The sequence below is a fragment of the Aspergillus ibericus genome, assembly GCF_003184845.1.
Source record: "Aspergillus ibericus CBS 121593 unplaced genomic scaffold BO80scaffold_38, whole genome shotgun sequence".
NCBI classification, from domain to species: Eukaryota; Fungi; Ascomycota; class Eurotiomycetes; order Eurotiales; family Aspergillaceae; genus Aspergillus; species Aspergillus ibericus.
This window is the reverse complement of record NW_020292136.1, coordinates 69,558-95,885: the sequence shown is the minus strand read 5'-3', so window position 1 is coordinate 95,885 and position 26,328 is coordinate 69,558. Positions and strand designations below refer to the sequence as shown.

At 53.8% G+C, this 26,328-nt stretch overlaps 13 protein-coding genes and 3 non-coding genes across 16 annotated transcripts; 11 read left to right on the top strand and 5 right to left on the bottom strand.

The window, feature by feature from the left end:
- Positions 1-279: 279 nt before the first annotated feature.
- Positions 280-2,600, top strand: BO80DRAFT_467231 (HET domain-containing protein; the record flags this gene model as incomplete). Its single annotated transcript, XM_025722836.1, has 1 exon — positions 280-2,600. The coding sequence occupies one exon, from the start codon at positions 280-282 to the stop codon at positions 2,467-2,469; it is 2,190 nt and encodes a 729-aa protein (XP_025572427.1). The 3' UTR covers positions 2,470-2,600.
- A 221-nt stretch (positions 2,601-2,821) lies between these two features.
- BO80DRAFT_t241 lies at positions 2,822-2,893 on the top strand. The gene has a single exon. It is a non-coding gene; the product is annotated as a tRNA-Arg (tRNA).
- Positions 2,845-3,337, top strand: BO80DRAFT_166620 (uncharacterized protein). Its single transcript, XM_025713913.1, has one exon. It carries the CDS (start codon positions 2,926-2,928, stop codon positions 3,178-3,180), a length of 255 nt encoding a protein of 84 aa, XP_025572426.1. The 5' UTR covers positions 2,845-2,925; the 3' UTR covers positions 3,181-3,337.
- BO80DRAFT_166600 (uncharacterized protein) lies at positions 3,331-5,494 on the bottom strand. The gene is made up of 3 exons (XM_025713912.1): positions 5,348-5,494; positions 3,531-5,290; positions 3,331-3,479 (listed from the first exon to the last, which is right to left on the bottom strand). Exon 2 carries the CDS (start codon positions 5,269-5,271, stop codon positions 3,532-3,534), a length of 1,740 nt encoding a protein of 579 aa, XP_025572425.1. The 5' UTR covers positions 5,272-5,290; positions 5,348-5,494; the 3' UTR covers positions 3,331-3,479; position 3,531.
- Positions 5,495-6,863: 1,369 nt separating this feature from the next.
- Positions 6,864-7,654, top strand: BO80DRAFT_427624 (uncharacterized protein). The gene has a single exon (XM_025720058.1). The coding sequence runs from the start codon at positions 7,086-7,088 to the stop codon at positions 7,332-7,334; it is 249 nt and encodes an 82-aa protein (XP_025572424.1). The 5' UTR covers positions 6,864-7,085; the 3' UTR covers positions 7,335-7,654.
- A 914-nt stretch (positions 7,655-8,568) lies between these two features.
- BO80DRAFT_388158 (FAD-binding oxidoreductase) lies at positions 8,569-11,070 on the top strand. Its single transcript, XM_025717078.1, has 7 exons — positions 8,569-9,127; positions 9,179-10,005; positions 10,060-10,289; positions 10,350-10,531; positions 10,592-10,621; positions 10,667-10,740; positions 10,792-11,070. Exons 1-7 carry the CDS (start codon positions 8,852-8,854, stop codon positions 10,838-10,840), a joined length of 1,668 nt encoding a protein of 555 aa, XP_025572423.1. The 5' UTR covers positions 8,569-8,851; the 3' UTR covers positions 10,841-11,070.
- Positions 11,071-11,577: 507 nt separating this feature from the next.
- Positions 11,578-12,821, bottom strand: BO80DRAFT_467229 (uncharacterized protein; the record flags this gene model as incomplete). The annotated part of the gene is made up of 2 exons (XM_025722835.1): positions 11,578-11,880; positions 12,069-12,821. 2 exons carry the CDS (start codon positions 12,819-12,821, stop codon positions 11,578-11,580), a joined length of 1,056 nt encoding a protein of 351 aa, XP_025572422.1.
- Positions 12,822-14,235: 1,414 nt separating this feature from the next.
- Positions 14,236-15,553, bottom strand: BO80DRAFT_427621 (zinc-binding alcohol dehydrogenase family protein). Its single transcript, XM_025720057.1, has one exon. The coding sequence runs from the start codon at positions 15,520-15,522 to the stop codon at positions 14,479-14,481; it is 1,044 nt and encodes a 347-aa protein (XP_025572421.1). The 5' UTR covers positions 15,523-15,553; the 3' UTR covers positions 14,236-14,478.
- A 658-nt stretch (positions 15,554-16,211) lies between these two features.
- On the top strand, positions 16,212-16,670 carry BO80DRAFT_495778 (Dabb family protein; the record flags this gene model as incomplete). The annotated part of the gene is made up of 3 exons (XM_025723967.1): positions 16,212-16,277; positions 16,340-16,450; positions 16,512-16,670. The coding sequence occupies 3 exons, from the start codon at positions 16,212-16,214 to the stop codon at positions 16,668-16,670; spliced, it is 336 nt and encodes a 111-aa protein (XP_025572420.1).
- An 85-nt stretch (positions 16,671-16,755) lies between these two features.
- BO80DRAFT_480437 (SDR family oxidoreductase) lies at positions 16,756-18,242 on the bottom strand (the record flags this gene model as incomplete). Its single annotated transcript, XM_025723338.1, has 4 exons — positions 16,756-16,941; positions 16,996-17,776; positions 17,821-18,076; positions 18,123-18,242. The coding sequence occupies 4 exons, from the start codon at positions 18,240-18,242 to the stop codon at positions 16,830-16,832; spliced, it is 1,269 nt and encodes a 422-aa protein (XP_025572419.1). The 3' UTR covers positions 16,756-16,829.
- A 712-nt stretch (positions 18,243-18,954) lies between these two features.
- Positions 18,955-19,813, top strand: BO80DRAFT_467226 (GNAT family N-acetyltransferase; the record flags this gene model as incomplete). Its single annotated transcript, XM_025722834.1, has 3 exons — positions 18,955-19,446; positions 19,501-19,625; positions 19,673-19,813. Exons 1-3 carry the CDS (start codon positions 19,032-19,034, stop codon positions 19,811-19,813), a joined length of 681 nt encoding a protein of 226 aa, XP_025572418.1. The 5' UTR covers positions 18,955-19,031.
- Positions 19,814-19,943: 130 nt separating this feature from the next.
- BO80DRAFT_t242 lies at positions 19,944-20,022 on the top strand. Its single transcript has one exon. It is a non-coding gene; the product is annotated as a tRNA-Thr (tRNA).
- A 96-nt stretch (positions 20,023-20,118) lies between these two features.
- Positions 20,119-20,190, top strand: BO80DRAFT_t243. Its single transcript has one exon. It is a non-coding gene; the product is annotated as a tRNA-Thr (tRNA).
- A 95-nt stretch (positions 20,191-20,285) lies between these two features.
- BO80DRAFT_427620 (alpha/beta-hydrolase) lies at positions 20,286-22,226 on the top strand. Its single transcript, XM_025720056.1, has 2 exons — positions 20,286-20,724; positions 20,790-22,226. Exons 1-2 carry the CDS (start codon positions 20,316-20,318, stop codon positions 22,022-22,024), a joined length of 1,644 nt encoding a protein of 547 aa, XP_025572417.1. The 5' UTR covers positions 20,286-20,315; the 3' UTR covers positions 22,025-22,226.
- An 887-nt stretch (positions 22,227-23,113) lies between these two features.
- BO80DRAFT_480434 (uncharacterized protein) lies at positions 23,114-24,002 on the bottom strand (the record flags this gene model as incomplete). Its single annotated transcript, XM_025723337.1, has 2 exons — positions 23,665-24,002; positions 23,114-23,612 (listed from the first exon to the last, which is right to left on the bottom strand). Exons 1-2 carry the CDS (start codon positions 23,946-23,948, stop codon positions 23,114-23,116), a joined length of 783 nt encoding a protein of 260 aa, XP_025572416.1. The 5' UTR covers positions 23,949-24,002.
- A 652-nt stretch (positions 24,003-24,654) lies between these two features.
- Positions 24,655-26,218, top strand: BO80DRAFT_388147 (Zn(II)2Cys6 transcription factor domain-containing protein; the record flags this gene model as incomplete). Its single annotated transcript, XM_025717077.1, has 2 exons — positions 24,655-24,759; positions 24,827-26,218. Coding segments are annotated over exons 1-2 (1,464 nt in total), but the record flags the coding sequence as incomplete, so codon positions are not given.
- Positions 26,219-26,328: the final 110 nt, after the last annotated feature.

Below are 26,328 nucleotides of genomic sequence, written 5' to 3'. Positions count from 1 at the left end.
GGTGCATCAACGCCTTGCAGTCGCGAGCACTACTAAGTTGGGTACGGAAGTTGGGCATCACTCACTGCAGGCATCGCTCGGCGACTTAGTCACTAGGGTCAGTCATTGCCTGTCTGGCTGCCTGGCTGCCAACTCAGGCTCGCTTTTCATCGCGCTTCCCCTCATGGACATAGTCATATCGATCTGTAGGTAAATGGCGAACTCACTAGACAACCCCCCCTCTGCCAGCAATTGAAGAACCTATGGGCCCCTGCAAATCCAAGCAGATACATCTACGCAATGACTAGCCCTTGCACTCTAACCCCGCCGAGCCACGGGACCCCATCGCTATGCAGTGACTGCACCGCTCTCCCCCTTTCCCTTCGAGAATTCACAGTTCTCAAGTCCAATCCCACTGCTCCCACCCCCGAGTCGGACACAACTCCCCTAAGGCTCGACCCCATTGACCTCGGCTTTCTCGATTCGATCTACGATCGCCGGTGGGGTTGCCAATTCTGCCGCCTCATCTACGATGGCGCCCGTGCAGGCCCCAAATGCGATCTCCGAGATGATGGCCGTGACAAGGATGGGAACCGGATTTCCTGCCGACTTGAGTGGCAGCTCGATACGCGCGCCTCCGCGAGCTTGCCCATGACCCGACGCCTCCGCGTCTCCACCTCGTGCGGATCCGTCCCCTTTTTTCATATCGTTCCGCTGGCGGTAGACGACCAGTCGTCGATGATGCTAGGCTTCGGGAAGAGAATCACCCCTCAGGCCAATCTTCCACTGGTCGGCCAATGGTTCCGGACCTGCACGCAACAGCATCCATGCGGGCACCCAGCCCGGGGCTCGAATTCGATCCGGCCGGCAAGGCTTCTCGATGTAAGCAACCACCCCGTCCGATTAGTCCCGACGCCATCCCCCCATACTGAGTACGCGGCCCTGAGTTACGTCTGGGGCAAGTTCATCCCTGCGGGGGTGGATTGGGACACCCTGCGCAAATACTCCTCCACAGTCATCGACCAGGTCCCCCTGACCGTCCGGAATGCCTTCCACGTGGTCCGCTCCCTCGGAATCAACTTCATCTGGGTGGACGCCTTTTGCATCAACCAGGGGGATCAGCAGGATGTCAGGCGGGAGATCGCAATCATGGACCGCATCTACCGCAACGCCGTGCTGACGGTGTGCGCCGCCTCCGGTACATCGACGGATGGAATGTCCGGAGTCGATGGTGTCACGCGTCATCCAGCGCAGGGCTATGCAGCGATGGACCGACTCCAGTTAACTACCCTCCCTCCGGTCGCCGACTTGATCGCTGCAACCCATTGGGATTCTCGGGGCTGGACGTTGCAGGAGCGGCTGTTATCGCGACGGTGTGCGGTGTTCACCCCAACGGAAATCCTCTGGCAATGTCCGCATGCGACCTGGCGCGAATCAATCTCCCTCCCGTTGGACCGGGGGCTCTGGACCTTGGATTTCATCGACTCGCCATACATCGGGTTGCAGGAGAACCCCTTACGACGGTATGCGTCGTGCGTGGACATCTACAGTGGTCGGACCTTAACGTTTACGAGAGATAAGTTGTTGGCCTTCGAGGGCCTGGGGCAGGATTTGGCCACAGGGCTCAATTCGGAGCTGCTTTTTGGCCTCCCACGCCGGTATTTCGATTGGGCGGTCCTGTGGGAGCCCAAGGCCGTTGGTTCACGACTTCCGCATCCGAGCGACTCCCTCCCCCCGGCTAGCTTTCCCAGCTGGGGCTGGTGTGGGTGGGACCATGCGGTGGAATGGCGTCTCTCGACGTTGAGTGGGGCTCTGTTCGATTTGCATGCCTGGTTGATGACTCGGACGTGGATTGTCTGGCGCTATGCTGGGGAGGATGGTAGCTGGGAACTTGTCTGGGACCGTGAGCAACCATCGTCCGGCGCATTTGACCGTGGCCGATGGGAGGGGTATCTCCCCGAGCATCGGTTTCCCTACGGCCGATCTCCCATGGATATCGACCAGGTTATTGGCGACTTTCACAGCCCCGAGGATACGGACGCACCTGCCACCCCGCCCTCCAAGGCTACGCAATTAGCCTTTACCACCTTCACCGGCCGCTTCCGCCTATCCACCAAAAGCTTATCCACTGCAGCATTCTCCTCGGATCTCGGACCCGGCCTTCGCCGTTTCGGCATTGTGGATGGGGCGGGCGACTGGTGCGGGACGGTCGTTCTGGGAGAGAAGGAATGGATGCCCCGCGTCGAGGGGGTATTTGAATTTGCGGCCATTTCGACGGCGAAGGACTTCTCCATGGAGGAGATGGACACGTGGAATTACTATATTCCCGAGAAACAGCACCAGGGCGATTGGTATTGCTTCTATGCGTTGATGATCATGCCGGTTCGGGATGAGGTGTTTGAGAGGGTGGGGTTGGCGAAGATTTTTGCCTCGGCGTTTCGGATGGGGTCGATTGGGAGGACGAGGTGGAGGAGGATTATTTTGGAGTAGATGGCCATATCCAGGGCTATTGCTTGGTGGGGGCTTTGGATTGAGCTGGTACATCTTGAAGTTATCGGGAAGTAGGGTGCATGACTGGAACAGCAAGCAGGAATATATATCGGCACCGACGCAAACGAGCTCATAGTAATCCAACAAGCATAAATCAACATATCGAACATCTATCTGCACTTTACCATGCATTCAAGACAACAGCCATCAACACCTAGCCCCAGACAGTAAGGTCTACAACACTAGCTATCCTGATACCTCGCTACCTCCCTCAGACAAAACCTCGATCCTGCGCTTTGGCCCAGATATGAAGGCCTTATGTAACACAGTACTGCCCAATTTTTCAACAACTGGCCTGCTGGCCCAATGGTAAGGCGCTTGACTACGGATCAAGAGATTGCAGGTTCGAGTCCTGCGTAGGTCATTCTTTTTGCTTTTTTCCCATTCTTCGGCTAGATGGATGGTTGTGGGTCTCGCTTGGCTGGCCCCATTTTGCGCCTTTGGACCTTTCCCACCGGCGCTGAACGGTGCTCTTTCTTAGCGCTATTGTCCCGCACTATGTTCGCTGCTTCGGACACTTTCAGGCAAAAGACATTCTTATGGAGGCATTCATTAATCCATTCAACTCACTCAGTGCTCTGTAGGACAGAAATCTCGTCCAGAGATATGCAAGAAGCCATTATCGACACTGAAGTCTCCTACCACAGATAATAGCAACTACTCAAGCCAATGGCTTGACTACAAGTCAACAGGGAAAAAAAAAAGAAAGCAGAAAATGAACTATCAACAGGCGTGATTCAATTAACTATGGCAGACTGGCCTGGATCCTCTCTCGATATCTCAATAAGATAGACAGTGGGCAAAGAACGACACTAATTAGACAATATACTCATGAACGAATGACAACATTGAAAACTTCCCATCCCTATACATATCCCAAATGATTTTGAACAATCGATTCCCGTGGTCGAGGACGTGTCACTCGAGTGGCATGATGAACTCCGAAACTCCTATTCCTGTTAGCTGGAGGCATAGAGATGGCGAGGATTGGGGGGGCACACCTTAGGCAGAGAAGCTCAAGGACGCCGAAGCCTTCGCATTAGCGCTAGCAGAGGCCTCACCGCTACCACTAACGGAGGCCCCAGCACTAGCGTTGGCATTAGCATTTCCACTACCGCTGGCAGAGGCATCGGCATCCGCGCTGGCATCGGCGCTCGCATCAGCGCTGGCATCGGCATCGGCATCGGCATCCGCGCTGCCATCCGCATCTGCACCGGTATCAGCACCGGAGTCGTCGCTGTCGTCGGAGGAGTCATCGTCGTCGCCACCCTCGGATCCTTCAGCAGTGACACTGCCGCTGGCGCCGCCGTAAGGACCGAGAGAGACGCTGGTGGAGGCACTGACCCAAGTGGTGGTGGCGCTGGGAACATCCGCAGTCGTGGGGGAAACACCGACATCAGTACCGCTGGAGCCGCTGTCAGAGCCGGAAGCACCAGTATCAGTCGAGCCAGAGCCAGAACCGCTCACATCGCCGCTGCCGCTGCCAGAGGCACCAACATCCGCGCCGCCGGAGCCACCGAGGTCAGCCGAGCCGGAGCCAGAGAGATCAGCGGAGCCGGAGCCAGAGCCGGAGCCGGAGCCAGAGAGACCAGCAGCGCCGGAAGCACCAGCGCCAGCACCACCGGTAGCACTGCCACCGAGACCAGCGGAGCCACCAAGGCCAGCAGAACCAGAACCAGAGAGACCAGCAGCACCCGAGGCACCCGCACCGGCAGCACCAGTCACGCTACCTCCAAGACCGGCACCCAGACCAGCACCAGCAGATCCACCAAGACCGGCAGCACCAGAAGCACCAGCGCCGAGAGAACCGGTGGCACTTCCTCCAAGACCAGCGCCGGCACCAAGACCGGCAGCACCAGAAGCACCAGCGCCGAGAGAACCGGTGGCACTTCCTCCAAGACCAGCGCCGGCACCAAGACCGGCAGCACCAGAAGCACCAGCGCCGAGAGAACCGGTGGCACTTCCTCCAAGACCAGCGCCGGCACCAAGACCGGCAGCACCAGAAGCACCAGCGCCGAGAGAACCGGTAGCACTGCCACCGAGACCAGCGGAGCCACCAAGACCGGCGGCGCCAGAAGCACCAGCGCCAGCAGCACCGGTGGCACTTCCTCCAAGACCAGCGCCGAGACCAGCGGAGGCACCCAGACCAGCGGAACCGCCAAGGTTGGCGCCGAGACCAGCACCCAGGCCGGCACCGCCGGAAGCACCAGCGCCAGCCGCGCCAGTGGCAGAACCTCCCAGACCCGCGCCCAGACCAGCACCCAGATCGGCACCCAAATCAGCCGATCCACCAAGGTTGGCACCCAGACCAGCACCCAGACCAGCGGTACCCGAGGCACCCGCACCGGCAGAGCCAGTGGCAGAGCCTCCCAGATCAGCACCAAGGCCGGCGTTGGCGCCCAGGTCAGCACCCAAGTCAGCACCAAGGCCAGCACCCAGACCAGCACCCAGACCAGCACCGCCGGAAGCACCAGCACCCGCAGCACCCGTGGCACTGGCGCCCAGACCGGCACCCAGACCAGCGCTACCGCTCAGACCGGCGCCGAGGTCAGCACCGAGACCAGCACCAGCACTTCCACTACCGCTGCCGCTACCGCCGAGACCGAGACTGGCGCCCAGGCCGGAGTTTCCAAAGAGGCTACCAGCGCCGCTGAGGAAGGGAAGGAGGCATGGGATGGGGATGGCGGAGACGGTGGCGGCAGTCGCGAGGGTCGCGGCGGAAACTTTGTAGAAGCGGACCATTTTGAATTCGTTTCGGTTTCTGGATTGTGTTAGCTGTGGAATCCGCAGAGCGGGATTGGCATTGGCGTGGATGTACCTTCAAGAAACGGGAATCGAGAACGAGAGAACGAGAATATCGGAGAAGCAAGAAAACAGAGAGAGAGAGAGAGATACGCCGCAGGCGATCTGGAAAGGAAACGAAGAACGGAGGAAAAAGACTGGTGAGAGGGATGAGGATGGGATGGAGAGAAAGTCAACTGGATGTGGTGGTGACAGAGGCTATATATGCCTTTTCTCCCGTGGTCTCCTTTCCCGCATCTTGGAGTTGAGCCATGGCTGCCTCCCCGTGGACAGGGGGGTATGAAACCGCGGATGTTTGATAGCTGGTTGCTCTTGTCAGTGTGGAAGTTCTAAGAAAAGCGTCCAGGGAGTGGTTCGGGGCCTGCCAAGCACGTTAGTGAACCGTGGACTGAACCCTCACCCGGGTTTTCAGACGTGCACGGACGGGCTGGAGTGGAGCCGGCCAGGGACGGTCGACTACTCTGGGACTGGAACCAGTGCACTGGTCGAAAGGGGAACAGGCCGGGTGCAAACCGGGGATCAGAGCTCCGATTTGGGAAGGGAAGGTCGGCTTGTAAACAGGCCGGTGTCGCTGCATCGAAACGCGCTAGAGAAGAGGCCCAGTGACCGTGCTCGGGGTCACGGATCGGAGTCAATGCTGTTGGCGAAGCTACACTACTCGACACATGTGACGAGTTTACTGAGTGGGAGCAATGATACTCCCTGGTGAGTGGTGTGCTCTTCACGGCAGTATGCCAAAGCATCGCGTATAGGGGTACGGCCAGGCGGCAGCCGACGGAAAGCCGATCCGAGTGCTTGATTCCTCGAGCGGAAAAAAGTAAATGCCCTGGCTGCAAAAGCAGGCGCGGAACGGGTTAGCTGAGTGGAGTGTATCACGATCGCGACCCCTGCACTAGCGATCTGCAGCCCATGTTTGGAATGTGCCCGAAGATGGGGGGATCTGCTGGTGCTTCCGGGCGTTGCGGATGATCTTCGGGACTGCCCCCGATGGCCTGATCAATAGGCACGATTTTCCGATTACTCATGCACACACATTGTTCTAATACATTATTCATCCACACGGTCATACAACTCTCTCAATCTCAATATCCATCATCTCTTGCACGCTGGGGAACTGCGATGTTCTCACATCCCTGAGCTAAGAATAGGTCAACCAATGAGCGACCGTTGTTTCGCGGCAAACCCTATTTTGGCGCGTCTCAAGCTGAAACCCCACCGTTCATGCTCGACCTCAACTTCCCAACTTTGGGGAGCTCACTCTCCTTTCTCCCTGCTAACCCCAAGCGGAAATGGTGTCCGTTGCCAGGAACCACCACCAGACCCCAAGCAGCGAACCCTCGACCGCTGAAGCAGCCTAAAATCCCCGAAGCCAATCACTTCTCCCTGAAAATTGGGCCACCGGTCCACTCGGAAGCTTAGCACGCAATAATAAACACCTTCCGGGCATAGTGCAGCAGAGTCGGAAGGTGGTGCCGACACGGCTGGTCGATTTCCTGTTTCTTTCCCCCCGACCCTCGAACTCGTTCGCTACCCCTCGATGTGATACATCTGATCCCACCACACAACCACCACAGTGACCCTCTGCGGGTGTAAACGTTTCATATGCGGTGGAAAGACGGGGAAACGCGGGAAATATAATCCACTGGCTCCATCGCGAGGATGAAAATAGCATCAATTACTCCCTCTCGGCCGGCTGCCGGGGTGATGGCATCATATCGAGTATCTTTAGCCTATTCCTCAAGAGTTTTCAGCCAATGATGCCCGGATTTACTAAGAATAGGCATGAATCGAGACTAGAGAGAGGACAGACCAACTTGCCATCCATCCCTGGTCGGTCCGACCACTCCGGAGAGGGTGCTTTGACTGTCCTGGCAGACAATAGTCCAACGCACCAGTATCCTACTACTCCCAAGGTTCTCTCCGGTCGGGCTTGTATCTACAATCGGATAGAGCGCATCTGTCTGAGTCCGAGAACACAAACGAAGCAAAAGATGGTTCGGTAGTCTAGACTACCCGATCAGCAGACTGCTGGACCCCGCGGAAAAGCCTATCTGAGTTTATTTTGCCTGAAGAGCGGCGTGCTGATCAGCGCGGGATCCTTTGGTATCGGAGATGAAGCTCCGATTAGCTAACTCTTGACTCTCGAAGTTGTGGCGATGGTGTTCGGGAATGGGGAGAGTGCGCGATATGCCGTGCCTTTTCCACGGAATGACGAGTTGTCTCTCGGGACCGAGAGGGATTATTCGGTTTCCAATGGATCCTAATCGATCACGTAAGAGGATTTGATTTTCCGAGTGGCACGACCGGTTTGCTCACAGACCACGGGGGTTCTGGTCCAGGCTGGATCTGGCTGAAGCTAGTCCTAGCCCTGTTTATTGGCAATCGGAAAAGGGCGAGAAGGCTCGAGTCCAGGCCTTCTTCTCGCTAAACACTAGCTGGAGCTAAGACTTTTCGGTCTTTGCGATTGAGAAGAGTCATCAGTGACTACTCTAGATGGCTTGGTCAATGGTGAGTGGTGCTGTGCAAACACACTGTTGTACGCAGTAAGAACACTGGTTCTGGTAATTGAATGCGGACAGCGTGTGTCTCTGCTAAGGTATTTTGTACTCAGTGTCAAGAGTGATTATAACCTAGTGGAACTCGGTACAATGTAGTGTTATAGTCATGAGGGTTGGGAGTGAATGGATGAGCTGGTTCATAGAATGATACCATGTATATCTGGCGAATCTTGTCTTCAGATAATCATTGGAAGCAACCAGGAGGGTAAGGAATCCAGTCAAGATGGTACTTTGTGATGTACCTTTGCCATTTCCTGTCGACTGTACTACTAGCACTGCATGTCAACAATATATATTTCGAATATACTGCCAGTGTACTGGGCATCCGGTGGAGGGAGCAGCACCAGGCCACACGACCATGTGTCTGAATTTCATCTATATCTTCTCACTACGTTGCATAGTATAGTAGTTGCAACACTACACACAATTATGAGTTATATGCGCCTTTGTAGACACTTAGATGGCTTGTAGGGATGGCTATAACCATGCCTGCAGTTCATGCCTAAGGCGTCGACAGGGTCTTTCCGAGAGCCATCCCATTGGCTGGCAGGTTCTGCACTGAGCGATCACCTGACTGCTCCTGCGTGCAGACTATCACGTGATGCCCCTTTCCCCGCGTTTTCCAGCCGCATCCCAATCCGGAAATCAACCGGGCGATCCCAGCAACCGCCTTTCTCGCCTCAACGTCCTCGGCGTCCGGTTCATTCGGTTGAGACAGCCAATGCACCTCTTAGACTCTTACATTACCCCTACATGATTGAAGCTCTATGACACCCCGTCGATCATCATCGAACAATTCGAATTCTTCTAGAAGAAAGATGACCCAGCGACCCTGAAGATCCTGATCATCTCCACCGACCACGGATCCCAGCCAGGCAACCACGGACCGCGCCTGACCGGCCCTCGACGATCCTCATCAACCGAGATTTGACATCCCATTTATCAGACCTCGTATTCCAGCCATGAGAGCCTCGCAAACAAGCTTCCTGCGCGCCTGCGCGCGGCGATCTTCATCAAACGCCTGGTGGCGGTCCCCGTTCATCAGCAGAAGGAGGCGCTCGAATTTTTCTACGCACGTCCAATTCTCCTCGGGCAAGTCTGCCACGTTACCCATCCTGGGGACGATTGTCGCAACCGCCGCCGTGACCCTCCTTGCGTCCGAGGCTTGGCATGCCAAGACTGATACTCAGCATGTTCCTTCGGGGGCCAAGTATGCGGATATACCGACGATGCTGCGGGTATGTGTCAATTCTCTGAACTTACTGGACGTGAATTAACGGCAAGGGTAGGCCGTCGAAGAGATCAGAAAAATCATCGGAGACGAGAATGTAAGTGTGGACGCCGATGACATCGAAGCGCACGGATACTCCGAATGGTCTACATCCAACACCACCGCGCGACCAATTGCAGTTCTCAGCCCCGCAACGACAGAGGAAGTGTCCCAGATCGCAAAGATATGCACTACCTACAAGGTGCCCATGGTGCCATTCGGTGCCGGGTCCAGCGTGGAAGGGAACTTTGCCGCTCCGCACTCTGGTGTCTGTATTGACTTGTCGCGGATGAATGAGGTCATCGAACTGTACGAGCAAGATATGAACATCACGGTGCAGGCAGGTGTACGATGGACGGATCTGAATGAGCAGATTAAATCTACCGGACTCTTCCTACCCATGGACCCGAGTCCAACTGCGTATGTGGGTGGCATGGTAGCGACAAATTGCAGCGGCACGAATGCGATGCGATACGGGACGATGAAGGACTGGGTAGTTAATCTCACGGTTGTGCTAGCGGACGGGACCATCATCAAGACGAAACGGCGTCCGCGCAAGTCCTCCGCCGGGTATAACCTGAACGCACTGTTTACCGGATCGGAGGGTACATTGGGTATCATCACCGAGGCAACGCTCAAGCTTGCCATTATCCCCGAGGAAAGCAGTGTCGGAATCGCCACATTTCCTACAGTGGGCGACGCAACAGCCGCCGCATCCAAACTCATCCGCGATGGAGTTCCTCTCGCAGCGTTGGAATTCATGGACGACGTACAGATGAAAATCATCAACCAGAACGGCGGTGCCGGTGGGAGATTCTGGTCCGAGGCACCTACACTTTTCCTCAAGTACATCACACATTGTGACATGCCCATATTGCCAAACAAGCTAACGCTTAGCAGATTCACCGGCACCCGTGCGGGAATCACCGACAGCATCGACCGCACGCGCACCATCCTCTCCGCCAACAAGAGCAACGAGCTCGTCTTTGCCACCTCCCGCGAAGAAGGCGACAATCTCTGGTCAGCCAGGAAACAAGCTCTCTGGGCCATGCTCGCCGTCAGACCCGAGGGAACTGAAATATGGTCGACAGACGTAGCCGTTCCGATTTCCCGACTGGCTGAAATAGTTGGTAAGTAGCCACTTCTCTCATCACTCTAACACGCCTCTCGGATTGATAACATACGCACAGAACTCTCCAAGACCGAGTCTAGCCACCTAGGCCTCTTCTCCACCGTCCTCGGCCACGTCGGAGACGGCAACTTTCACCAAGCAGTCATGTATAACCCGGACAAGCCAGAGGAATATGAAGCTGTCAAGGCGTGCGTGTCGCGGATGATGAAGAGAGCGCTGGAGATGGAGGGGACGGTTTCGGTGAGTGAGCCCTATTTGTTTTCTTTGTTGACGCCGAGCCAGAATCTGACAATCAAACAGGGCGAACATGGCATTGGGCTGGGGAAGAGGGTTAGTAATTCTGATCTTGTTGGAATTTGTTCTAATGTGATTCAGGCATATTTGGAAGAGGAACTGGGTGCGTCGACGATGGAGTTTATGAGGGGCGTGAAAAGGAGTGTTGATCCACAGTATGATTCCTGTCCTTTTCTGTCGAGAGGTGGGTACTAACCTGTTTCCAGCTGGTTGATGAATCCGGGAAAGGTATTCGATGAGTACTATAAAGGATAGAGGTGGAAGATGGGGCGTGTTGCTGATGGAGTGAGTCATTTATGCCTAACATTAGTGATACTCTAGATCTGGGATATCCATAGAGCTTCAAATGATGGGTCAGTCTGTCTGCCAATACAATCTAGATCTTGTGAAATGAAAGTCAACATGGAATCGAATCCGATTCCAAGACCATGATCCCATTATCGCCATCCAACACGGATACGCCCGTGACGAACCCCGAAGGGAAGGAGACAGTCAAGGCAATAGGGTTCGTAGGAATCGTTTTCCATTTTGATCAATGTGATGCCGCCAGGCTAGTGAGGCGGAGATCTCGCTATCTGATTGGATATGCGGCCGAATGGATTGGTGCATCGGAGATGCGGTCAGCTGATGCGGGTTACTCGACACCTCGATCGTCAGGCCACGACGCCGATATGCACCCGGATTAGGGGCTCCTGGACTCATCCCTCGTATTTAGCCGCTGCGGTGTAACACCAACGCTGTTCCGGCCGCACGGTCATTCATGCATACCTGCCGTGCCCGTGAGGCGCGGCGATCGACAGTACTACGCCGGATGGTGGGCTGGTCTGGGTGGTGTTACGTGAGACAGGTAATGCTGTGAAGCGGAATCACACAAGCAGATGCCCTAGCTCAATAGGATACAATTTGGGTCACTTGGATCAAATCAAATCAAATCAATGATATGCGCCCCGCCCTCCACACCCCCACACAATTCACTCCCACCCACCTACTCCTCACACCACCACCTCTGCAACCCACTTCCGAATGCACTCCATATTCAACATCCCTCCCCACAGCCCAAACACCAGAGCCATAGTGGGGATCGTAAGCGCCCAATACACCCAGAAGCGACGTTGGATCACATCCTCCCGATCCCACCGTAACGTCGGCACCATAAACAAGGTGGCGAAGAACGTCGCCGGAAGGAACAGCATCGTCAGGATCGTAATCGCCTTCATGGCGGAGCTGTCGCGCTTAGAGGCTTCGGCTAGATCGGTACTCGCGGCGGCGTCTTCGTGGGTGAGCAGGGCGAAGAGCTTGCGGGTGTTAGTAGCCGGTATGCGAGGGTCTGTGGGGGTGAGAGAGGGGAGGGGGGGTATTACAATGGATCCCAGTGTTTTGGTCCTTTCTTCCAAGTAGGCGATGTAGTCGTCCAGGGTACGAGTAATGTCTTCGATCGTGGGAAGCGCCATACACAAGGAGTCGTTATCGGCCTGGCTGGTACCTTCCTTGATCGATGGGATGATTTGTCGAACGAAGTCGAGTTGTCGGTGTTTATTGGAAAAGTACGCTCGCAAAGCCCCGATTTCCTCCAGCCAGTGATGTTGAAGCGCGTGCTGGGGGAGATGGGGTTATTGGGTCCGTAGCCCGTGCAGGTCTCGACGTAGTGGATCTTCTCGAGGACTTGGGCGGTGGAGCGGTCGACGACGCGGGTGATATAGATGACGGCCAGGAAAGGAAGGAGTCGGGGGTTTGCCAGATGATTCCGGTAGGTATTAGCCAGATGGAGTAACTCGGGGAACGGGCTATCGCGGCGGACGAGGACCAGGGCAATAGTGGATTGGGATTCAAGGTGCCGGGTCCAGGTTAAGCTGAAGCGGGAGGTGCCGAGGTAGTCGGTGGCGGCGGTGTCGTACCCGGTGAGATGGTGGTAGTCATCGTAGTTGTGGGTGAGGAGGTAGAGGACTTGGGGATCGAACCCGATGGCGGTGATGAGGTGGAGGAAGGCTGCTCGGGTGATCTGGAGGGATTGGGCTCGGTCCATGGGGATTTGGAAGAAGGTGAGGGAAGGATGCTTGCTATTCGTGGTACCTTCGAGGATGATGGGGAGCTCTTTTTCATTGATGACGGATTCATGGAGGATGTAATCCTGTTGGTCTGCTGAGAGTTGGAGGAAATGGTAGCCTACGATGCCTCCGATGGGACTGAAGGATCGTTGCCGGAAGGTTTGCAGCGCCAGTTCCCGGAGTTCGTCCATTGTGAGATGAATGCAGTGAGAGAACTCATCTCGAGGCATTGATGTGTTTCTGGCCCTTTAAATAGCCTGGATAGATGCATCCTGACAACGATGTCGGTGGACAAACAACCAGTGAGGGTAGACCAAGCTCGTAAGTCTCACAGCGATCTTGTTGGTCCAAGAGCACGATTACTTGTGCTATCACCGGCCGCGTGATGCATCCCCGCAAATTCAATGCTGTCAATCATCCCTAGTATGGATAACCTGGCTGAAACATGTTTGGCCGAGTTGTGTATCAAATGCTGCCGTGGCAGTTCACCACCAACTGCATGTCAGATCATAGCCAAGCTGAACTATGTCTTCTTGTCGCACGTCATCTCAGGTGTCCGACTGATGACGTGGTTTGTCGTATGTGAGTTGCTTTAGTGTCATGTTCAGAGACATGTTGGTTAGCGTTGCTATCTTGGTCTTGTATACACTCATGATAGTGAGAATCTGATCTTGCTTTTGCTCTATGCAGATGCCATGTGAGACGGCCATGGTTTAAAGTTTGTTCTAACGTCAGATAATGTTAGCCTAGGGCTGGATTCTGTAAACAGCCCACTATGAATGTCTTCGGTTGCGTGCAACTTGGGCAATTCAATTGCCCGCGCCTATCGTTGGGGCAATTGTGGATCCCGGTCAACCTGATCATTCACACATTGATGCGGGGACAAATTTGACCGTGAATTGTATATGTCACCGCATAGAACCACATCCGACAATCAAACCTGGAATCAGATGCCAATCGCTATATGGGAGCAATTCCACTACAAACGTGCCTACATACGACCATATCCACGATGCGATGAACATGGTGTGCAAGGCCGGCTCAATGATATGGCTCGCCGGCATCTAGTACTGACTCCAGCTGAACGGTGTATCCTGAACATAAGAGGTTCTTCTACTCAATAAGACATCAGATTCCATTGTAATGATGGCGCTGCCAATGGTGAGAGCTATACCACAGTCGAACAGCATCAACCCAAGGAAGTATACCTCCCTTAAGAACTCAGAGATATCTTTAAATTAGTGATTTTCTAGGCGTCTCTTCCAGACCCAGAGTATTAGTGAATGCTATTCCAATTGCAAATGGCTCGATCAGGCACGCTGCTCGTGCGGGAAGATAAATTCGCACATGTCCAGGGTGAATTGTGAACACTTCTAACTTTAGCACTCGCAATAAAAAATTCTAGGATCGTTCAGGGTTAGGAAGCTGGCAATTTTGGTCTATAGCAAGCGGAAACTCATTTATCATGTGATCGCGTAATACGGAGACTGGCATAGACTCGCGACGAATAAACAAATGCTGTATCTCCGATCAATCCAAAGGATCGAACTGTCTCTACAGTACTTGGCGCTGGCTCTTGAGCATGTTGAGAGGTCTGCATTAGGTCAATTAGAGGTACACAATGCAGAATAGCAGCTGATAGGAACCTCCCTAGCTGTGATGCCATCCCTGAAAATGCATCCCGGCACCCCCTTCCGGATCCAGTTTAGTTTCCGCTCTGGAAGCGGATCCCCACTCCGCCAAGACACCCGATCCAATGACCAATCCGGTGCAGTGTACGCATTCAACCGAGGTACTCGATAAAGACCCGTTCATTAAATTAAATAACATGAAAGAAAGAGTACTCGTCTAAGGAGTCTCGGCAATGTTGTAGACCAGCTTCTCCCCACTGACCTTGTCGGCCTTGAGCAGCTCCAGTCCCTCCAACACACCCTTCAATCCATCCGGACGCACGCTCGGACGGTGCACCTTCACCTTACCCTCCGCCAACAGCTTCTCCGCAATGCCCCAGAATGTCTCCTGGAACTCCTTATCCTCAGGCTTGGCGGGCCACAGCTCCGGGCCGAACATAAAGTCCTCGCCAATCGCGGTGTACGCCAACGTCCAACGATCATTGACATTGGCGCGCTCAATGCCCACCGCCAACAGAGCACTGTACTCTCCGCCCTCGGTCGAAATCGCCTCATCACAGTACTTGGCACTGTCCTCGGTCGAGATGGTATCGAGTACCAACTTCAACTTATCCCCCGTGTACTTGCGAATCTCCGCCGCCGAGTTAGGGGCATTGTAATCGAACACGACATCCGCACCCAGACTCTTCACCAGATCAAAGTTCCGGGGCGAGCACGTCGTCAGCACCGTGTATCCGGACAACTTGGCGAACTGGATGGCCAACGCTCCGGTGGCCGTCGAGCCACCGTAGATCAGGATCTCGCCGCCGTTCGTGGCCGGCTCCGTGGGAAGGGCCAGCTTCAAGCTCTGGTAAAGGGCCTGGCCAACGGTGGTGATACCCACTCCCAGCGTCGCGGCTTCCTGGAAGCTGAGGTTCTCGGGAATGTGCATCTGGATGTCACCCTTGGCAACGATGTACTCGGCAAAGGTGCCGTCTTCGTGCTGCACGGCGTTGGCGCCGTGGACGAAGCCGCAGACCCGATCACCCTTCTTGAAGGACTTCTTGACGGCGGGGCCAACTTCTTCGACGATACCGGCGTAGTCGCAGCCGACCAGAGCGCCGGGAGGTGCAAGGAAGGCGATGTGCTTCCAATCGGTGGGGTTCAGGGCCACGCTGACGACCTTGATGAGGAGGTAGTCGTCGCGGAGGGTGGGGATGGGGCGGTCGGTGACGAGACCGCCCTGCTTGGGGGAGGTCACGATGATGGCTTTTTGAGGCATGGTGGTGGATGTGTTGGGGTGGTAGGATGGTTGTGATGAATGGTGGGAAGGATGGGGAATTGACACCCTATATATGTCTCATCGGCATCTGGAGCAAGAACCATCAAGAACGCAGTGGAAATGCCCCTCCCCATTCACGATGACAAATGCACCAGTGAGATCATCCATTCCGTCAATGTCCGCTGCTCCACTTGGGCCCACCAACGCCCGTTCAAACCACCCGCGACCGGGATTCTCAAAGTCTGAGTTAAGTTTGGAAAATTGGTTTTGATTCGTCAATGTGTTGGAGTTTAGTACTGTTGCGGAAGGGACTGGTCCATGCTCCATATCATCCTTTGGTGATACCGTGGTAGATATCTGAATAGAGTGCTGAGACGCATTGCGCAGGGATTTGGGTTTAAGCTTTCGCCACTCGACCGGAAAGGGTTTAGATCCCGCTCCGCGCAGAAAATCAGATGAGCATCAATTTGATCTGGAGAGCCGAGACGGGGAGAGAATTTCCATTCTGCTGACATATCCCTTGAGGCATAGTTATTCGGGTGGTGGGTTCAGGGTGCTGATTAATTGATCCTCTGCTGTGTTTTTGTCTGCGGTGGTAAAGATTAATAATGCCGTGATTCCTGGCTAGAAGTAGATGCATTCAACTGTCTTTCCATCTTTCAGTTCATCTTTCAGTCCATTCACGCAAAATGCAGGTTACACATGTCGTCTTGCTCGAGTTCAAGCCCGAAGTGGCTCCCCAAGTCAGGGAGAATGTATGCTGCCCACACCCTACCATCATCGGACTCACAATACTAATCTCTACCTTGATGCTTAGGTCGCAAGCCAAGTCAAGGCCCTGCGCGAGTCTTGCGTCCACCCCGAGACCGGAAAGCCCTACATCGTGTCCATGAAAGCCGGTGCTGATGTCTCCATCGAGGGTCTTCAGGTACATAGCTCCCCTTACAACCAAACGACACCGCACCAAAGCATTAGCTAAGTTAAAATAGAATGGCATCAGCCACGCATTTGTCTCCGTTTTCGAGAACACGGCCGACCGCGACTATTTCGTGAACCAGGACCCGGCTCATATTTCGGTGGTGCAGAATGTCAAGGAGCATCTGGCCAAGGTGCAGGTGGTGGACTTTATTGATGGGAAGCTTATTTAGGTATTCAAGAAATAGAAACGACGATGCTTGATAATGAAGAACTACATTCTATCTGGATAAATCCTCTACCTGTTTCAAGAAAATCCGACAATCTGCACTCTAACAGGACCCATCATTCTCACACGCGAGGCAATTGCATGTCCTAAGACATTGCAATCCTCACTCAATCGGCGGAATCATCTTCAACTCGACAAACTCATCCAAAACACTAAACAACGACTCCGTACTATCCACAAACCCAAAGAACCCCAACTTCTTCGCCCTCGTAGTACTGCAAACGTCAGCCCTCCCCTCTCCCCTCCCCCTCCAGCAGAAGAAACCTCACCTAAGCAGCATCGGATACGACCACACCACCACAGCATCAACATACCCAAAAATCCGATCCGTATCCCACAATTCCCTCTGCCGCAACCCATACCTCTCCGCAATCACCCTCCACGCCCCCTGCACCTCCTCCCGTTTCGCCCACTCCGCAAACGTAAACTTCCACCGAAACTTCCCCGGCGGACCAAACCCGCGAGGCGGGGGCGTATACGGCGTCTCGACCTCCTTATACCCCGCGTCCGGATCCACATCCGGCCCTTTCCAATCCATATTATATCGTTCCGCCAGTCGAGGCCAGAACTTCTCCCACGTAAATGCACAATCATCCGTCGCGTTCAAGCTCTGGTCCACGTGGCCGGATAATACGGCCCATTCGGCGAGGTAGCCGTTCATTTGTCCGCTGGAGAGCACTTTGCTGGTTTCCCAGGATGCGAGGTCGGCGGGGTATTCGAGGGGGAGGGCGAGGTGTTTTTGAACGGAGGCGTAGATGGCGAGCGGGAGGGAGATGTTCATGGCTGCGTCGGGGACGGCGCCGAGGATACCCGAGGGGCGGGTGGTTAGCCAGGAGATGTGGTGTTCGTGGGCGAATGTGCGGAGGAAGTCTTCTTGGGTGTAGTAGAAGTTGGGTTCGAGGGGGATGCGCGGGTCGGTTTCTTCTTGGGGGACGGTGGTGGGGCCGAGGTGGATGCCGTAGTATTTGACCCCGAGTTGGAGGTGGATGGTTTTGGGGAGGGAGGTAGAGGTGAGGGTGAGGGCTGTGAGGAAGTTTTGGAGGAGTTGAGCTGGGCGGGTTAGTTGTGGTTGGGTTGAGGGGAGGGGAGGGTACTGTTTTGTTTGACCAGTTCTTCGATGGCGCTCCAGATGCTGCCGCCTTCTTTCGGGGTGGGTTGGGTGTAGGCGAAGAAGAATACGTAGTCGGCTTTGATGTTCTTCTCTTTTATTTGAGCAGCGATTTCGGAGGGTGGCTTCAGAAAATCTATAGAGGCGTGCTCTACGTGACTTGGCCATTGTTTGCTTGAGGGTCGGCGGGACAAAGCGAATATTTTTGTCCAGCGTTTAGGGGACTCGCAGAGTACACGGAGCTAGATGGGTTCAGCAATGGCAATGACAGTGGGTATGCAAGCAAACCATGTAGTCGCCCGAAAGGCCATTGGCGCCGCATACGATTGCGGTGAGACCAGTGAGGTCGTCTGGGAAGGTTGGCAGGCCATGGTAGATGCCTTTCGAGGTTATGGTCTGCAGTGACATGTTGCATTGTCTCATCTCAGCCAGACCGGGTTGTACGGTGTCGATATGACACCGTTTTGTCGACGTGGTGACTGTCAACACTTAAATCCTGTCTCCGGCCCGCTCGAAGCTTGTCCGAGATGACGAGTCCATCCCTGTTTTGAGGGTTTTGAATGAAAGAGACTTTAAGCCGTCCGCTTTTTTGCCCTCCTTGGAGGTTTTCATTGGTAGAAGAGCTGTCAACTTGGGCAAGCTTTAATTTCCGCCTGTGAAATCTTTTGCAAGTGCGGGGTGATCCAGTATAGGCAGAACCACTTCATTCACATTGACCCAAAGTTGTCAGGTCGAATAAAGGTTGAATAGTTATTCTGGGTTGGGCAGAGAAATTCCAGACAAACGAGTAAATCCATTATATGAAAGATTGTGGCCATATTCCGCTTGTGCAATCGAGGAAAAAGCCAAGTGTACCATCACTATCGTGGGAGTTTCTACATAGTGGGTTATGAGTTAGGGGACTTTGGTTCCTAGACTTCGCTGGACTGGCAGGCGAGCCACTGATAAGCGATAAGAGTTGAGTTGAACCCTTGAGCGATAAGCATCGCGCCATCCAGGCAGACACCTATAACACCTCTTTTATCATCCAATTAATCCGACCATCGATCCTTGTCAGATTTAAGCATAGTTCTAGCGGAGAAAATCAAATGATATATTTGCAGCGACTCTCTGGGAATTGTGGCAATCCGCTCCCCCTCTCAGCATCACCCAGCCCTCGCAATATATATTTCCACCGGAACCTTCCGAACTTCCACCATGTATCTATCCAACCCCATCCTACCAACACTATCCGACGCCCCTCTTCTCGCCAAATTGCTCCAAGCCTCTATAGCCGACAAAGACAAAGACAGAGTAACCCCTCAATCGGAAGAAGAATCCGCCTTGCAGCTCACATTCCTCACAACCATGTTCGAGCGCGATCTTACCCACCCGCACCGACGCTACTGGATCATCCGGGATCTCGACAGCGGGGATGTTGCCAGCTTCATCAGTTGGACTCTACCCGTTACGGAGGAAGAGGAGGAGCGAGTACGCGAGGAACGATCCAGGACGCTACCCCCGGTGCCTCGGCGCCAGAGTGCAGGCGGGGGCGATTATATGGACGAGTTGATGCCGAAGATCGTGGACATGAGGAGAGAGATATTGGGAGTTCCGAGGAGGTTGAATTGGTGTATGTTTTCTACCATGATCAGAGAAAGGTTGATGGAATGTGCTGACGATGCAGATTGTGGTAATTTGGCTACCGATCCTAAGTACCAGCGAATGGGGGCCGCGTCGAAGTTGATTCGGTGTCCGTTTGAGGAGGCAGATCGAGATAGTGTAGCTTGCTATTTGGATACGGATTTACATGTAGGGTTCTTAGGTGGGTTGAGGTTGCTTTGTACTGACAGAAATAGGGCCCAGCGATCAAAATGTATGAGCGGAATGGGTTCGTGCGCGTGGGAGAGGGGGTTTCCGTCAGCTTGGAAAAATATGGTGGACAGGCCATTCATACCCATGTCGGATTGATTCGGGAACCAAGCCCATTAAGCACGTAGCAAAGGTCGATGTCATGTAATTATGAGCAGAATAAATCCGGGTAGTGTTGGGCAAGACATCGAAAGTAGATATCTGGAATGTAAAATAGTGTCCTTCATAAACCAAAGAATACTGACGGAAAAACAATAAGCCCTTGTAGCTCAGTGGTAGAGCGCTTCACTCGTATCATGTCATGAAGAGGTCCGCGGTTCAATCCCGCGTGGGGGCATTTCTTTTTGTTTTTTTCCCGCCAACATCTTTTTTGTCTCAGTAGTCTACAGACTCAAGCTAAGATGAGCAACTAGGCGGTGGCAAATGCACATCCGCCCTTATAGCTCAGTGGTAGAGCGCTTGACTTGTAATCAAGAGGTCCGCGGTTCAATCCCGCGTGGGGGCATCGCTTTTTGCCGATTAGCCACAGACATCCATCTGATTATCCTGATTAGATTCGGGTATCCGTCCATCTTACCCGATAACCCCTCATCCCCGCATCTTCAACTTGAACTCGTCAACACCTCAACCATGCCTCTCAATAACTACGCGTCGAACTTCTCGTTCAACATCGGAAGCCTCGCTCTGGACGGCTTCATCTCGACCCATGGGGTAGTTAATCTGCTGAACATTCAATATGCGACAATCCCCGCCCGGTTCAAACCCGCCTCCTTGGTAGACCCTTCGCTCATCCAAGGTAGACGGGATGCTGTGCAATATGGCCCGCAATGTCCCCAGTTGTATGACCCGCTCCACAGTCTGATGGACCACATGTTCGAGCAGCTGGCTGTGTCGCACCACAGCCATGAATTCGACTGTCTCCATCTCAATGTATATGCACCCCCGAGTGCTTTGTCCCCGCAGAACCCATCCAAGCTCCCGGTGCTGGTCTGGATCCACGGCGGATCATTCAACACAGGCAACAATGCCACCGAATTTGGTGTGTTCCCATTATTATTCGATGCATATACTCATCACCAGTTAACAATCACTAACGCCATGTAGATGGCAATCATCTAGTCAAACGATCCATGGATCTAGGCAAACCCATCATCGTGGTGACCATCAACTATCGCCTGAACATCTGGGGCTTCTTATCGTCCCAGGAGCTCATTGACGAAGCAAAGGATGCTGGCGAAGTGCCAATTCTGAACCAAGGGCTCAACGACCAAGCGATCGCACTGCAATGGATTCAACAAAACATTGCACACTTCGGTGGCGACGCCTCGCGAGTCACAGCCACAGGCGAATCCGCGGGCGCAGCATCCATTTTCTACCTGTTGAAACACGGAGTCCCCCTATTCTCGAAAGCGATCATCTGCTCCAGTCCCCATCTCTTATTCCGTAAGGTCTCCGACGCCCAGCCAACCTTCAACACCCTCCTCCAACACACAGGCATGGATGCCTCTGCACCATACCAGACCAAGCTCCAGGCCCTCCGAAGCCACACAGCCGAAGACCTACTCTCCATCTTCCCCTCCTTCCCGGTATCCTTCCCCATCGAAGACCCCAACTGGTTCGTCGACTGGGATCCCGCGAAAATCTCATCCGGGGAATACTGGGCGGAACTACCTCCCTGGTGTCCTGAGATCATCATCGGGCACATGAAAGATGAAGCCGCGCTGTTCCTAAACCCTAGATACCCATCCGACCTCACCAAAGAAGAAGCCATCAACCACGTCCAACACACCATCCCCGACCCGCGATGCGCAGAAATAGCCCTATCCACATTACAACCCACCGTCGACACCTCGCCCTTCCGCTCCCTCCTCGCTCTCGCAACCCACACCCTCTTCACAGCCCCTGACTTCGAATTCGCAACCCGGGTTACCTCCCACCCCACCCACAAAATCTACCTCTACTCAATCGACATCCCCGACGGGTATACCAACCAACTCGGCGGCTACGCGTGGCACTCTTTCGGCAACTCGATCTTTTTCTATCAGCCTGCTTCTCGTGCGAGACCGGAGCTAGCCGAAACCGCTGATAGATTGACCGATGCAAATACGAGCTTTATCTATGGCGATAAAGGGCCTGTCTGGGAAGAGTTCAGAGAAAAGGGCCGCATGTTAAGCTGGAATGGGAGTCAGACGGGTCTCGTAAATGTAGGGTTGGATTGGAAGGATCCGGTGCTGGAGCGGTTCGTTGCCGAAGGGTTGCGGGAGTGGGTGGATGTGTATAGACGGGATGGGTGGAGATTCACGTTTGCGGTTCCGGGTGTGGTTCGTCCTAGGACGTGAAGGTTGAGAGTACTGTTGGTTTCTGTTGGGAAAGGGCCGGAATACGCTAGAATTTAGAATTTCGGTGAGCTCTGCGGTATCTACTACAAGCTACGACTCAACCCACATTGGGACAGCTGGGCCAGGACACTGTTGATTGGGTCAAATATAACGCTCTTCTCCTGATGATTCTACTACCGTACAATGGAGCGGTCTATGTACGTAGCATAACTAGTCTTCATCGTCTATTATTTACTATCGGCATCTCCGAGCCTCGAACTGCTGGAAATCTATATGTCACCCCTAGAACGCCCCCTCCCCTCCCTGCAAGCCACGAATCCCTCCGGCCACGCGTCTCTGACAGGGGATGATGTCCGTGCGTAGGATCGACGCGCAGGGCCCCGAGTCACACATGGCACCGTGACTTAATGCTTGTCCTGTCAGAGTATATCTTCCTCTGATTTGCAATCTTATTCAAGGAGGAACTGTACGTTCTTACAGCCTAAATGTATTCTAAGCGGTGATTGAAATGATTCAACCTAGCGAGAAGCTACCATAGATGTGATGGGTGAGAAAATAGTGAAATGAGCACGGACTGATGTAGATATCGGCACTTCAGTGGGGTTTCCGTAGTTTTTTCGCGGAACCAATCTTGGCTATATGGGAATCGGGAAGGACAAGGCTGGATGTGACAGCTCTGGTTGAGGTGGACGGAGAAGGGTCCGAGTGTGCTAAGCGAAGCAGCCAGGGTGCCCAACATACAAGCGGAGAAGTAGAAAAGAGTGAACTCTGTTACTCATAGTGCTTCACGCCAGGGATATCGATTGATCTAATCAATGTTTCAGTATTATTTGGCCACTACTAGGACATGCTAAGACAGTATAAGGTTATTGTCATGATTATCTCAGCTTTTCGTAGCACAATTATGGGGAAAAATTAAATATTATACGGTAGATTCCTTGAAAACTATTGGTATCATATCATTATTTGCCCATCATCTTAGTAACGCACTCACTCAGTTTGGATATAACCCGTGAAACAATAAAAACAAACATGCTGCTGCATAAAGGCATTTAATCACGCTTAAAAACCACCCGGCTAAGCACCAGCCTAGACTTGATCATTCTTCGGCTCCGACCCCATCTGCGCCGGAGTCAGCTTAACAAAATCCGACTCCAACACCGCCGACATCCCCAGAACCATCGTGAGCGCCATGGCCACAATCTCCTCCAACACATCCATCACCAGGTAGATCGTGGGACTACCCCCGATGACAGAAAACTTGGCAATGTCGGCGTAATCGCCAATGGCGGCGTAGACCAACCGGACCAAGATGAAGGGGAAAGACAGTGCGATGGCGAGGAAAAGCTTCTTCTGGAATTTCCGCATACTGAAACTGAGCTGGAAGAACAGCCAGGAGGCGGCAAGGTTGTAGATCACGAAGATGACGAGGAAGATGCCCATGGATACCTTGACGATGGTGTCCGGGCGGTAGCCGGTTTGGTTGTCATCGGCACTGCTGACGCCCGCGATACCGAGGATGAGAGCGATGATGGCGACCAGAGTGATCAGTTTCATGAAGCGGGGAGGAAACCGCTGTTCCGTGTCGCTGTGGGATCAGGTTAGTTTGGTGATAGTAGAATTCAGGCATGAGGACTTACATTTGTCTTAGGACTCCGATGTAGGTTAGTAGCAGAGGTGCAATGCCGATCAGCTCGCACACGGCAATCGCGACTTCAACATTGTAGGAATCATGGTTGATCGAGATCAAAGAGGAGATACTGCCGGCAATGCGGATGAGAGAGAGAGTGACGGGGTATCGCCAGATCTTGCTGCCGACCCTCAAACCCGTTCGACTCCAGATAAAGATAGCGGCACCGAGAATAAATGGGAATATAATGAGCTGGAGGATAGCAATGCCATCACTGTAGGTGACTTTGCCCATGGTGGTGGTGGTGGAGGAGGTGGAGTAGTAGATGAGGAAGAGGATGAGGTGAAAGATGGTTGTGGATGCTACCTCGAAGACATCTCGTCGCCTCTTATGCGTCTGAGAATTTTGCGATGAGCCCTGACACCCGAAACACAGCCTTGTTGAAGCATTGAAAGGAATGAGGGTTTACTGGTCCAGCATCTCGCATGCCTGATGAGGACTAGCAGGGACGGCACGAGTGGACCCCAAGCGGGCTCCCAACGAGCCAATCACGGGAGATCTCGGCAAACCCTAAGTGGCTGTGGTTATCGATAAGCTCGGCTGGCTGAAGATCGTCGGGCCTTTTTGCCAAAACCCGATGAACCGACGTCAGCACTTAGCAGGAACTGGTGTGTGGGGGCGGTTTGGGCATGGAGGCTGACAGTCTCCGCAGCTGCTTCTTGGTTGGCCCGCTCGGTTGGATTTGAAAGTCGAGCCACGTTGTTTGTGCAAAGCTTGAGGATGAGAGCTAGGATTCTTTCGACAATTAGGTCCTAAACACTCCGTCGATCCTTCAGCTCCTGTGTCCCAAGGCTGACCGGTCCCAGTCTTGATGACACACTATTAAGGAGTCTACCTTACGGTGCTATTCTTCGTCGGTCTTAGCATTTCAGTTGCCTCTTTAAGCTCTTTAAACTCGGTGGAGCAGCCCCCCGCTTAACATTCATCACCCTGCGGTTTCCTTGTCCCCTACTGCTCGACTCATCAGGTAGTCATGTCATCCGGTAACGTGCTTCGCGCAAGAGCCTCTCGTAGTTGTGGTAACTGCCGTGCTATCAAGCGACGCGTGGGTGTCCCTCCGTTTGCCTGTCGTATCCACGAGGCCCGTGCTAACCTGCCTTGTCCCGGTCCAGTGCGACCAACAGGTCCCCCATTGTGGACAATGCATTCGCATGAGAGAGGCTTGCCCGGGGTACCGCGATGAATGGGAACTCGTCTTCCGCGACCAGACCGACCGGACCATCAAGCGATCCAAAGAGAAAAGGGCGAAGCAGAAGGCCCTGACAGGGGCGAACCGCTCGACTCCACCCCCTCGTGAGCTGGGGGCCAACGTGGACCAGATCGGGGTCAACTTCTTCCTGCATAACTTCATCACAAGCGACCAATCCCCGTCGCGTGGATATCTCAACTACATCCCTGTCGTTTTTAGCGCTGATGCCGAGCACCCCACTCTGCTAGCCAGCATGGCGGCGGTTGGCCTCGTGGCGTTGGCAAATTCCTCCCGACGACCCGAACTGGTGAAACACGCGCGGGTCAAGTACTCCGAGGCAATCAGTAGTGTAAACGCCGCACTAGCATCCCCGGTCGAGTGCGTCAAGGACAGCATCTTGATGTCGGTGATCTCGTTGGGGGTGTTTGAATATGTCTCCAACTTTGAGTCGTGGGTGCGACATGTTCAGGGAGCGGCCACGCTGGCCATGGCCCGCGGCAAGCGCCAGTTCACCACCAAGGCCGGAATCCTCATGTTTAATCAGCTCCGTGCCGATCTGATCATTGCCTGTATCCAGGCTAATCAACCCTTCCCGGAGGGCATCCGAGAGCTGCAACAAGAAGCAGCCCGACATGCAAACACTCAGAGTGGCTTCTGGATGCTGGGGGTGGTAGCCACTCGGGTTCCCACCCTGATGTATAACGTCGGAGAAAACAAAGGGGAGGTTCCTTGGTCTGATCTCCTACAGGAAGCGGTTTTACTTCATCAGGACTGTGAATCCGTTTTTGCCTTCCTTGCCATCGAAGAACCTTACACAATCATCCAAGACCCCGGGGCGGACCCGAACTTGGTTCACGACGGTCGGTTTGATCTCTACCGCTCCTCCTGGGCGATCCGAGTCTGGAACAACGCGCGGTGTATTCAAATGGTTGTCTGTCGGATTTTACTGTATCTGTTGCAGAAAATGTTCGCCACAGACCTCGACCCGGTTACCCGGCAGAGGCTGAACCGGCTGTTTCACGACACGCAGCAAACCCTGTCCAAGCTAGGGGACGACATACTGTCGACAGCTCCACAGGTTTTAGGGTTCGTATCCTCGGGCCCTGAACGAACCGTCGCTTTCAATCCCTCCGCCCAGCCCAGCGTGTCGGGTTGTTATACTCTGGTCTGGCCTCTTACAATGGTTGGAAGATGTCCGGTCACTGCCAGTCATTCTCGGAAGTGGATTATGAGGCGTCTTCTGGATATTGGGGAAAGTGCAGGCATCTCGTTGGCGCTGCAGCTTCTTGAGGAGGTTGTCAAGGCAGATCGAGTAGACGGCTAAGCGCGATTAACCCCACCCCTTGTTTTTTCTCTGTCATCCTTTTTAAATTGAAACATGTTCCTTCACAATCTTTTTCTTTTTTGGTTTACATAGATATCATC

Coding starts and splice junctions, on each gene's coding strand:
- BO80DRAFT_166600 (XM_025713912.1), bottom strand. CDS start 5,271: ATGGTCCGCTTCTACAAAGTTTCCGCCGCGACCCTCGCGACTGCCGCC.
- BO80DRAFT_427624 (XM_025720058.1), top strand. CDS start 7,086: ATGATGCCCGGATTTACTAAGAATAGGCATGAATCGAGACTAGAGAGA.
- BO80DRAFT_427621 (XM_025720057.1), bottom strand. CDS start 15,522: ATGCCTCAAAAAGCCATCATCGTGACCTCCCCCAAGCAGGGCGGTCTC.
- BO80DRAFT_166620 (XM_025713913.1), top strand. CDS start 2,926: ATGGATGGTTGTGGGTCTCGCTTGGCTGGCCCCATTTTGCGCCTTTGG.
- BO80DRAFT_388158 (XM_025717078.1), top strand. CDS start 8,852: ATGAGAGCCTCGCAAACAAGCTTCCTGCGCGCCTGCGCGCGGCGATCT. Junction 10,622..10,666: donor GCATTGGGCTGGGGAAGAGG/GTTAGTAATTCT, acceptor AATGTGATTCAG/GCATATTTGGAAGAGGAACT. Junction 10,741..10,791: donor AAAAGGAGTGTTGATCCACA/GTATGATTCCTG, acceptor ACCTGTTTCCAG/CTGGTTGATGAATCCGGGAA.
- BO80DRAFT_427620 (XM_025720056.1), top strand. CDS start 20,316: ATGCCTCTCAATAACTACGCGTCGAACTTCTCGTTCAACATCGGAAGC. Junction 20,725..20,789: donor CAACAATGCCACCGAATTTG/GTGTGTTCCCAT, acceptor AACGCCATGTAG/ATGGCAATCATCTAGTCAAA.